This window comes from Mustelus asterias, chromosome 9, assembly GCF_964213995.1.
Source record: "Mustelus asterias chromosome 9, sMusAst1.hap1.1, whole genome shotgun sequence".
In the NCBI taxonomy this organism is placed as follows: domain Eukaryota; kingdom Metazoa; phylum Chordata; class Chondrichthyes; order Carcharhiniformes; family Triakidae; genus Mustelus; species Mustelus asterias.
In genome coordinates this window covers 95,682,250-95,693,829 of record NC_135809.1, presented here as the reverse complement: position 1 = coordinate 95,693,829, position 11,580 = coordinate 95,682,250, and the positions used below count along the sequence as shown (strand labels likewise).

Genomic DNA, 11,580 nt, shown 5'->3' with positions numbered 1-11,580 from the left:
TCTTCCTGGAGGTGGCTGGACTTTAGCAGCTTTCTAGGTTGTACAGCAGGGACAGGGAGGAATGAATCATGGATTGGAGGAGGGAAGACTTTAAATGATAAGTAAAATGTTATAGCATGAATTGTAACTGTGTTCAGTAATATGAGTTATGACAGTGCTTTGATTGGAAGATGTAACTCCCCAAACCCGACTCAGGAGAAACTTATCTGAATGGCCACTTTTTAAATCCAGGCAGGTGAGCGCATGTTGGAGTTGGGCCTGCCACCCCCAGAAACAGTGCAGAGGCAGCCAGAGGCTGTTGAATGCCGAAATGGGCCAGTTAAAAGTCCCAACTTGGCACTCTGGGACTTCACCCGAGTTGCAGTAGTTAGGCCCTCTAACCAACACCTTACATCCCATACACATGACTAATGCTCCATTCCCATGCCACCTCTTGACCATCACCCATCCTCCACTGCCCCATGCTAACCTATATCACTCTACCCTCCCTCCATGACTCATTATACCACTTACTCCAATTTAATGCCAACTCATGTCAACCCATGCCCCTACCCATCACTCTTTTTCCGTACAGCTTCTCTGTCAACTCACCCACTATCCACAATGGGCAGACCCCAGAAGCCATCCTGTGATGAAATAACATAAAATTCGAAGTACCTATTACAGATTTCACTATAAAAGCAATCTCATCAATAAAAGCCCATTCAATACATTTAAATCTCATCAAGTAATTAATCCCTTATAAAAATGCACTTTGTACTCAAAGCCGCACATCAAAGAAAATTAATTCCTTAACAAACTCTATGAACTGTGAATGAAGTGTGAAAATGATAAGTTGTGGAAGCTGTCAAGCAGTAGTAATATGATAATAATAACCCTCAGACTTAAGTCAACAAACAGCTTTTTAGGCTGCAAGGACTGATTTTTTTTCTTCAGCTTAAGAAGACGTTTTCCTTTTCAAAATTTAAAGAGCAAGAAATTTAAATAACTTGATGGCTTGATAGTTCAACAGACCTTATTCACCTTTTATGCACATTAAATTCACTCTTAAATATCCCAAAAGTGTACCTGACCTCTCCAACAGGGTACCTGCTCTCTTCAAAGAAATCTGCAAAGGTAACGTGTGACCTTTTCCTCAGTTCATAAATCCCACAAGTTGTGCATTAGAAACCTTGGTGATGAAAATTGTTACCGAGTGAAGTTAGTTGCACTTTCAAACATGCTGCTGTCCCCGTGAGCTGTGCATGTGCAAAATACATCCTATCGGCTCCTTTTGAGTGTCAGACAAAGGAGCAGGACCTCCTGATTCGGGGCTCCAACGCCATCTTCTCTGAGGCGTGGTGCCCTCCCTTCCCCTTGAAAATTCAGGTCAATATATTTGCCCGATTGTTACTTTTTTGCCAAATGGCAAACTGGTAAGTAAAATATCAACTTTATAAATGTGAAAAAGTCTTCAGAAGAATTAAAAAATTAATCTGGAGGGTAACAGACTATATTTCACACTAACTGAAACAGTAGCCTAGTATGATAACCAAGTGTAAATGTTTAATCTTTCCCCATTGCTCTCATGAATTCAGTTTAGATCATCTGTTGTGATTGCGGTTTTAAAGTCTGTTTATTTACACAGGGAGTTTTATGGGTTCTTGGCCAATTGCCTAATTATTTTACATGTGCTTGACTGTCTTTACAGCTGTTTAGAAGAACATGTTTGTTTACTCAGTGAGTTTTATGAGCTATCCAATGGCACCCTTCTATTATAATGGAGCTTGTAAGTTCCCTTCATTAAATGGATTATTAATGAGAGGGGTGAGAGAGATAAGGGTGAGGAGGAAGGGGTGAGAAGGGGAGGGGTGAGGTGAAGGAATGAGGGGAAGGGGACAAGGAGGATAAGGGGATGTGGGGATGAGGAGGTGAGGGCATGAGGGTGAGGAGTAAGTGGGTGAGGGGGTTAAGGAGTGAGAGGAAGTGGATGAGGGGAATATGGAAGTAAGGAAGGGGAGAGGGTGAGATGGGAGAGGTGTTTGAAGGAAGGTGAAGTGGTGGAAGAGGCATGGGGCTGGGGGTGAAGGGGTGATGGGCGCTGAGAGTGAAAGGGTGAGGAGGGTGAGGCAGGAGTGGAGGGTGAGGAGAGTGTGAGAGGGATAAGGGTGGTGAGGGGGTAGGCTGAGATGGAGAGGGTTTTAAAGTGATCAGAAGGTTTAACCGTGTAGAGAGAAGCCACTGATGGTATCCGGAGCAACAGGGCAAGGTTCCCTCGGGGAATGGAGTCAGGCCTTTTAACTTGCTTGCTTTTGACTTGGCAGTTCTACCTCCAAGTCACTTAAGGCCTAAGTCACTGGAAAATTCACCAAGCCACTCGGTCCAAGAGCAATTAGGGCTGGGCAATAAATGCTGGTCCAGACAGCGATGCCCTCATCCCCATGAATTAATTTTTATAAGTCTCGAGACAGAGGTGGAATGACAATGGTTGGAATAGTCCCGCCTCCCACTTCCCACCTGGGAAATTCTGCCCTTCATCTCTTCTGCCTTAATTCCACCCCTTCACAGCCCTGCCCTTTTTTGTTCTTTCTTCCCCCCCCTCCCCTTATCTGTACTTGCTTAACACCTGTCACATCTCTAACTTTTCCCCCCCCGGGTTCTGGCGAAAGATCATTGATGTGAAATATTAAGACTCAGTTTCCCTTGCCACAGAGGCTGTCGGACATGCTGAGTATTTCCAGCATTTTGTCGATTGGTTTCAGATTTCCAGCATTCACAGTATTTCGCATTTATTTTCCCCAGAGAGAGATGTCATTTAACTGAGAACATTAAGGAAGTCTAAGGAGAGCGTTTCTGCTTTGGGCACAAGCAGTGCAAATTGTATTCAAAATCGAGTTTGCTTTCAGAAGCTGCTTCTCCTCAAGTTTTGACTCAAATTTATTTTCACATTTGTAAGCAAAAAAAAGGTCTGCATTAAATGACGGGAGACGGTGCCATAGTGGTAATGTTGCTAGAGTCGTAATATATAGAACCAGTTTAATTCTCTGGAGACAGGGCTTCAAATCCCACCATGACAGCTGGTGGAATTTAAATTCAATTCATAAAATCTGGAATTGAAAGCCTGCCTCTGCAATGGTGACCATGAAACCATCGGTGATTGTTGTAAAGACCCGTAAGGCTCACAAACGCAAGGAAATCTGCCATCCTTCCCAGATCTAGTGGCATTACTGATTAGCATTACTGCCCTCAGCGCCAGGAACCCGGGTTCAATTCTAGCCTTGGTGACTGTTTGCGTGGAGTTTGCAAGTTCTCCCTGTGTCAGCGTGGGTTTCCTCCGGGTGCTCCGGTTTCCTCCCACACTTTGAAGATGTGCGGGTTAGGTGGAACGGCCATGCTAAGTTGCCCCTTAGTGTCCAAAGATGTACAGGTTAGAGGAATTAGCGGGGTAAAATACATGGGGTTATGAGGATAGGGCCTGAGTAAAATGCTCTGTTGGAGTGTTGGTGCAGACTCAATGGGCCAAATGGCCTCCTTCTGCACTATAGGGGTTCTATGAATCTATGATTTGACATCTGACTGTAGATCCACAGCAACATGATTGACTCTTAAACGGCCTCTGAAATGGTCTAGCAAACCACTCAGTTCTAGGGCAATTAGGGATGGGGCTAGAAATGATGTTCTTGCCACTGATGACCACATCACATGAATAAATTTTTAAAAACACTACAATCCAACAGCATTTTAGAACTTCCCTTTTCAAAAATGCATTAAAAAATCCTTGATATTGAAAATTTGGTGAAGCTTTTATTAACACAGTTGAAAATAGGTTTATTAAAAAATGTAGGAATGTTCCCTCAAAGTGTCTAGTTCATTGCCTGTGAAAAACCTGTTCTTAAGTAACTGAAAATTACTTTAATGTCTATTGCAAACCACTTACCTGGTGCAATGGCATACAGTGGTCAGTTTCATAGCAAATGCAAATTAAAATATCGAAAAGCCTTTAAGATGTGCATATTGGTGTATTTTTGCCTAAAAGAATCTCCTATAACACTCAGCTAGCAGAATCTCACATTGCCGATTAATTTGAAGTGCAAGGGACATGATAACGTGAACAGGACTGGCTTCTTGGTAAGGTTTTTAATCCAGCGCAAAATCACAGAAACGTGATTTGCACTTAAAATTCTGCGACCTTTTGCACAATTGTTTTTGCCCTTTTGGAATAAAATAAATAGTGCTCCCTAGAAGAAGCACTAGATTCTTCTAGATTTGGAAGACATTGACAATCATTCTGAGGAAGTCACTGAACACTGCATTGACATATCAGTCAATTCCAAGCAAGCAGACAAACACGCCGCTTATTTTTTGAAACAAAAAATAGCAAACTAAACATAGAAATATATAAACTAGAAGCAGGAGTAGGCCATTTGGCCCTTCGAACCTGCTCCGCCATTCATTTTGATCACAGATGATCATCGAATTCAATATCCTGATCCCTCCAACCGCCCCCCCCCCCCCCCCCCCCCCCCATATCCCTCGATCCCTTTAGCCCCAAGGGCTATATCTAATTTCTTCTTGAAATCAGACAAACCTTTTGGCCTCAACTACATTCTGTGGTAGTGAATTCCAAACATTCACCACCCTTTGGGTAAAGAAATTTCTCCTCCCCTCAGTTCTAAAAGGTTTACCCCTTATCCTTAAACCGTGATCCCTACTTCTGAACATTCTTTCTCAATCTACCCTATCTAACCCTGTTAGAATTTTATAAGTTTCTATGCAACCCCCTCTCATGCTGCTAAACTCCAGTGAATATAATCCTAACCGACTTAGTCTCTCCTCATATGATAGACCTCCCATCCCAGGAATCAGCCTGGTAAATCTTCGCTGTACTCCCTCTACAGCAAGGACACCCTTCCTCAGATATGGACACAAAACTGCACACAATATTCCAGATGTAGCCTCATCAACGTCCGATACAATTGCAGCTAAACATCCCTATTTCTATACTCAAATCCTCTTGCTATGAAGGCGAGAGACATAAAGAGACACAGAGAAATGCAGACTTATTTATTTTTGTTCAATTTGGTGAGAAACAATGGAGTTAATTATCAGGAGTAAATCTGAAAATTACAACAATATTCTTGATTCAGGATGGGAAAATCCAGTGCACAGCTCCATGTATGTTGCAACTTGTTTCCGAAAAGACATTTCGCAAAATTCTAACCAAAATGCCATGAGTTTAAACTCCAAGCTGTGTGGGTTCAGGATAAGTCTCAAGAGTGGATAAAAGATTAGAAAAAGGGTCGACGTCAATAGGTTCCTTTTGGAGGAGTTATGTCAAGATCGGGGTGGTTCTGAATGGTGTTCCAGAGATCAGCATTCTTACCACTGCTATAACTAATTTACATCAGTGACTTCAATTCAGAAGCTCTTTACAAACGAGTCAAGTTTGATGATGCTATCAAACTAGTGGAAGGCAATGGAATTGGAGGAGGTAAAATAAAAGAATACAGAATCAGATGGTTAAAATATGCAAGTGGGCAGAATAATAGCAGGTGAAATGTCATAGGTACAAGTTCTACACAATAGTCAATAGGCACAGTTCTGCACAAGGCATCACATGCCGTTCATAAATAGCAGTGAAATAGCGAAGGATAAGTTTGAAAGAGATCTAAGTGTTCACAGACTCATGCTCCATATGTCCACAACAGAGCCTTGCAATACACAGCTAAAACAATAGAGCATAAGGTGGGAAAAGACATGATTAAATTGTATACTGCTCTTGTCAGACTACAATTCAATTCTTGTCACGAAGACAAAAAGGTAACACTTAAACCGAGACAATGCTTAGAGACAGAAGGTTGATCACTGTTGTTGGAGATCTGAGTTATCACAAATGAGTGGGGAATACAGGGCTAGATTGCACAGGCACAGCAGCATCCTTCTTCATCACCCTCTCCCCCCACTACAACGTAAAGGTTGGGGTGAGCTTGGCCTTGCTTGGTCCACTTGCTCTGCAGCAATTTAATGGGGGAGGTAGTCCTGCCTCTGAGCCCCGCTCGCCAATCAAATACATGGCAGTTCCCTGGTTCCATCAGTGCCACTGGAAGTGGTGGCCGCTGCTGGGATTACAGTCAGTTCCGAAGAAGGTGTGCTGCGATGGACTTTAAGGTCCAAGTCAAGTTGGCAGGACCCTGCAAGAGGGGTGAGGGGTGGAAAGGGCAGGTGGGAAAGGGACAAACTAGGGTAGAGGGGGAGACCAAGATGGGGGCTGCCTGCAATGGGCACAGGAGGCGGTAAAGGTGACATTGCTCACCTTGACCAGCCATAAGATGACCCAAAAATGAGATCTGTCTACTTGGTGCTGGCCTTCCCCAGTGCAGCTAAAATTGCGGCAGTGAGAGATGGAGACACTTAAGTGGCCATTAAGTGGTGACTTGAGGGCCTCATTTAGCCCAAGGTGGACCTCCCGACATCTTTCCTGATGCAGGCAAAATTGCAGTGGGGTAAGGAGCTGGAGCGAGGGGGAGCGGAGGGAGGGGGTGTGCTGGGAATGCGCCCAGAGCATTGTGCCCAATTTTAAGGCTGTCAGTCTGCTCCCAGGAGACCATCAAATTCAGGTTAGGTTGATTGGCCATGCTAAATTGCCCCTTAGTGTCCCGGGATGCGTAGGTTCGAAGGATTATCGGGATAAATATGTGGGATTACGGGGATAGGGCCTGGGTGGGATTGTTGTGGGTGCAGACTCGATGGGCCAAATGGCCTCTTTCTGCACTGTAGGGATTCTATGATTCTAAGCTCTTAGGTTTTTCAGCCTTGAAGGAGTTATTCCAGAGATGATATTCTCGTGGTATATATGAGCCAGTTTAATAAACTTGAATCTGAAAGATTACTTTAAATGAAATTGTGAGAGTAGGAAAGGGGGACACAATTCAAACCAATGAAAAAGGACAAATTTGTGACTGATGTCAGGAAGTTCCAATTCACACAAAGAATGTTCAGTACATAGAATGGAGTGGTCGAGGCAATAATTCAGAATCATTTAGATACAGATTGGATGCCTTTCGGGTCCTCCTCAATGGATAAAGTAAGATGGATTCAAGGGTTTTCCTCATCTGTAGTGATCTTCTGGTTTTGTGATTGTGTGGTTCATAACGGCTAAACATTTCCATCATGTGCTGGCTTGTAACCGTGTTCTAACCTTTCATCCAAATGGGCTTTTTGATGATCCGTGTTGTAAATTTTCAACTCTGATTTTTTTTTTCATCCTGTGCAGGGAGGGCTGACCTCCGAGAATGAAAATGGGGAGTGCGTTTCAGAAGTTTGCCTCTGTCTTATCTTGCAGCCCTGATGATGAACTGAGCTGCGTTTCGACCGACATGGATGAAATAGTGGCTGACAGGATGCTGGATGCCTGCCACAAGAAGATAAAGAGACTTCCGGTTCCAATCTGCTCCTTCACATACGTAGAGAAGCTGTACATCAGCAACAACAAGCTGAAGGACCTCCCTAATGAGTTTGAGCAGTTGGTCAACTTAAAGATCTTAGCGCTGGACTACAACAAATTTGAGGATGTGCCTAAAGTTGTATGCAATATGCCTAATCTAACCCGCCTCTACCTTGGTAGCAATAGATTAATGACAATCCCTCCAGAGTTTAGGAATCTAGAAAACCTCAGGTGCCTCTGGATAGAGAGCAACTATTTCAGAAAATTTCCCAAACAGTTAATTAATATGCCTAGTTTGAGGTCGCTACAGATGGGGGACAACAAGCTAAAGACTTTACCAGAGGACTTGGTTAGGTTCATAAACCTGCGTGGGTTTTGGTTATATGGCAATAGGTTCGAGAACTTCCCAAAGGTATTATTAAAAATGGAATTTCTAGAAATCATTGATGTGGACAAAAATAAAATCACCGAATTTCCTAATATGGAGCATCTTTCAAGGCTGAAACTGTTTTCATATGACCATAATCCTGCCAAGCACCCGCCCAGTGTGGCAGATGGGGTGACACTGGTAGGTGAAGGGGCAGCTGAATTACTGGCTATGAGAGCTCTAGAAAATGAAGAAAATGAGGAAAATCAGGAGCCTCTGCACAGCATCCTGAAAAATGGGTCCATGGCACTGGAAACGGAGGGCAACTTCTCCGCTTTAGACTGTTCTCAGGAGGAGACATGAGGCCAGCTGCAGATACCAGCCGTGGAATATCACATATCAGGCACTGAGTGACAGCTCTGTTGAAGTCATTGTGAGATGGTGGTTAAATCACTCTGGACCAGTGGGGGATGCACTAGGCAGCTGGAGATATAAATGGCCCAAGGTACCGGAACTGGGTGAAAAACAGTCGAACACACAAAAAAAATAGAAAAGTTGGTTATTTCTTTGTATGACTCAATTTAAGTCAGATTACAGGATTCGGTCTTTTAAACCAGTGTGGGCCCTTCTAATGATAGATTGTGCTGTGACAGATTTATCAGCTGATGTTAACAATGTGGATGTGCCACATGCAATTTAGGACCGTATGTATCTGTATTACCAGATTAACTCAAGAATGTCTATGACTCTGCACTGCAGTGATAAGATAGCAGTTGGATAATACTTTGTAAGAGATAGTAGATATCAATAACAGTGTTATAATTACAGAAACAAAGAAGGAGGGGTGGTTTTCATATTGCAATAAGATTTGGGGTGAGAGTTACATATTTATTAATAAGTTGGTCTTACTAATAAATTTGTAATGAGTAAGTTCACGAAAGCGTCACTTGAGTGTTTTACTCTTGGGCAAAGGATCAATTGTCAGCGCCATTATTAAACTCCATTCATCACTTTGAAAATAAGCTGCTTCATTGATTGTTTACATGTTAACAGAATTCCAAAGGAGTTAAAAATAACAACTCATTCTGTCCATAGCAGAGGTTAAAAAGGGGGAAAGAAAAAAAAAATCATACACACAGCATTTGCATGCATGACTGCTTTGTGTTTCCATTTCCTTAAATGGCAAGGGAGAGATTCTTTTCGCTGGAAGGGAGTGTGCCAGGAATGCAGCTTAGATCTACTCACACATCCACTCCTTTACTTCTGTTTAGGGACATAGGATTCATGGTATTACACAAATATGAACAGGGAAATGCAGGGAAAAATTATTACAGAAATTGAAAGTTGTTGTATTATTGAGACTAGGGGAAATCCTGTGTAAAAGATCATCTGCAGAAGCACTATAATTGATGAGCAATGTACTTAAACATGCAGGATTTAACCAAAGACGGTTCATTTTTATTTCCTGCCCGGTCTATTTAATCCTCTTGTCAGAGCGCTGTTTCTTTCCAAGGTTTAAATCCTCAAACTCTAGTACCTTACCCTTACCCAAATGGCCAGTCTTCAAGTGTAAGCCCAGAAAATAAACATCAGCAACTGATTCAACTTTTACTTTTAGTGTGCTTACTTCACATTCCCAAACATATACTTCCCAATATGGGGAAAAATACAGACTCTCTTGCCTCACATTTCCCTTTAATCGGCATTAGAACGGAGAACTATATTCCTTCAGTTCTTTACTGGCTAATATTAAATTTGGGGCCTGTGATCAGTATGTTAAGTTGCAACCCACAAGGTGCCTTAACACATCAAAGTAGCTGTCAATTTAACTCCTACCGGTACACCCCAAAATATTGACTTAAGAATAACAACTTGGAATATCTTGGATCTCACTTGCACAGAAATTAAGCTAAGATGTATTGCAGTTGCCATGGAAATTGCAGGGATGCTGGCCTTAATCTCCCAGTCTTCTCTAGACTCAGGGGAAGTGCCAGAGGACTACCACACAACAGACTTGTGAGAAAAGTTATAGCTCAGGGAATGAAAGGGACGGTAACCATGTGGAAACACAATTGGCTAAATAATAGGATGCAGAGAGTAATGGTCATTGGATATTTTTTGGGCTGGTGGAAGGTTTGTCGTGGTGTTCCCCAGGGGTCGGTATTGGGACCCTTGCTTTTCCTGCTATATATTAATGATCTAGATCTTAGTGTGCAGGGGACAGTTTCAAAATTTGCAGATGACACAAAACTTGAAAGTATTATAAACTGTGAAGAAGACAGTGTAGCACTTCAAAAGGACATCAACAAATTGGTGGAGTGGGCAGATAGGTGGCAGATGAAGTTCAGTGAGAAGTGTGAGGTGTTACATTTTGGTCGGAAGAATATGGAGAGACAATATAAAATAAGTGGTAAAATTCTAAAAGGGTGTGCACCATTAGACAGAACAGGGATATTGGTATCGGGAAAGCCATTCCAGCTGCTTAGTCTTCCTGAATGTATGGGAAACCAGTCAAATTGAAGCTGACAGTTCTTGGGTTATGTTTAGTTCAAATCTATGCAGGGCCTTGGGTGTAAATGTGCATAAATCATTGAAGGTGGCAGGGCAGGTGGAGAGAACAGTTAATAAAGTGTATAATATTCTGGGCTTTATTAATAGGGGCAGAGAATACAAGAGCACAGAGGTTATGCTGAACTTATTTAGGATACTTGTTAGTTTTCAGCTGGAATATTGTGTACAGTTCTGGGCATCACACCAGAGGAAGGATGTGAATGCATTGGCGAGGGTGCAGAAGTGGTTTAAAGAAAGGTTGTAGGGATGAGAAACTTCAGTTTCAAAGATAGACTAGACAAGTTGGAATTATTCTCCTTGGAGAGGGGAAGGCTAAGAGGAGATTTGACAGAGATGTTCAAAATCATGAGGGGGCTGGATAGAGTAGATAGGGAGAAACTGTGCCCCCTCATAAAATGATTAAGAATGAGAGGGCATAGATTTAAAGTAATTTCCAAAAGAAGCAAATGTGTTGTGAGGAAAATACTTATTCACACACTGCCTGGAAGTGTGGTGGAGACAGATTCTATTGAGGCGCATAAGACAATTACTTGAATAGAAACAATGTCCAGGGGTACAGGGAAAGGTCAGGAGACTGGCACTAAGCCATAATGCTCATATGGAGAGTCGGTGCAGATACGATGGGCCAAATGGCCTCCTTCTGCGCTGTAACAAGTCTGTGATTTTATGCTGACCTTGTTAATGGAAATTTATGATGAAATTTCTTGTGGCATTTGTTTGGTTGGAATGTAAAACTTGGTGTAAAACAGGTGCAAATTCAATGCCACTCAAGGGAATAACATTGAATGTTTTGCTGTATTCTGTACATGGTGCCTCATTCTTAGAATATCTTTCCATCATTATTAGGCAGAACAGGATATTGGTATCGGGAAAGCCATTCCAGCTGCTTAGATTTCCTGACTGTATGGGAAACCAGCCACATTGAAGCTGACAGCACTTGGGTTATGTATAGTTCAAACCTGAGGAAGAAAATTAAAAATCAAAAATAATCTTAAGGAAAACTGTTCCCTAACTCCAGAAATCTGACACATTGATATGGGGTGAATTATTGATTTTTCCGTGCCTAAACGTGTGGTGAAAATCCTAGCCGAGTGCATTACTCTGATAAATCCAGGAACCTGGTCAATTGCATGGAGGTGGAACTATGAAAATGAGTGATAGTAAATTTAGCAGACTCATAGAAGGGATACGAGTGAGTGATGCAATTACCGCAAACTGA

The 11,580-nt window shown here is 42.3% G+C and overlaps 1 protein-coding gene across 1 annotated transcript; it reads left to right on the top strand.

Moving 5' to 3' along the window:
* Positions 1-7,271: 7,271 nt before the first annotated feature.
* On the top strand, positions 7,272-8,153 carry lrrc10b (leucine rich repeat containing 10B). Its single transcript, XM_078221265.1, has one exon. It carries the CDS (start codon positions 7,272-7,274, stop codon positions 8,151-8,153), a length of 882 nt encoding a protein of 293 aa, XP_078077391.1.
* Positions 8,154-11,580: the final 3,427 nt, after the last annotated feature.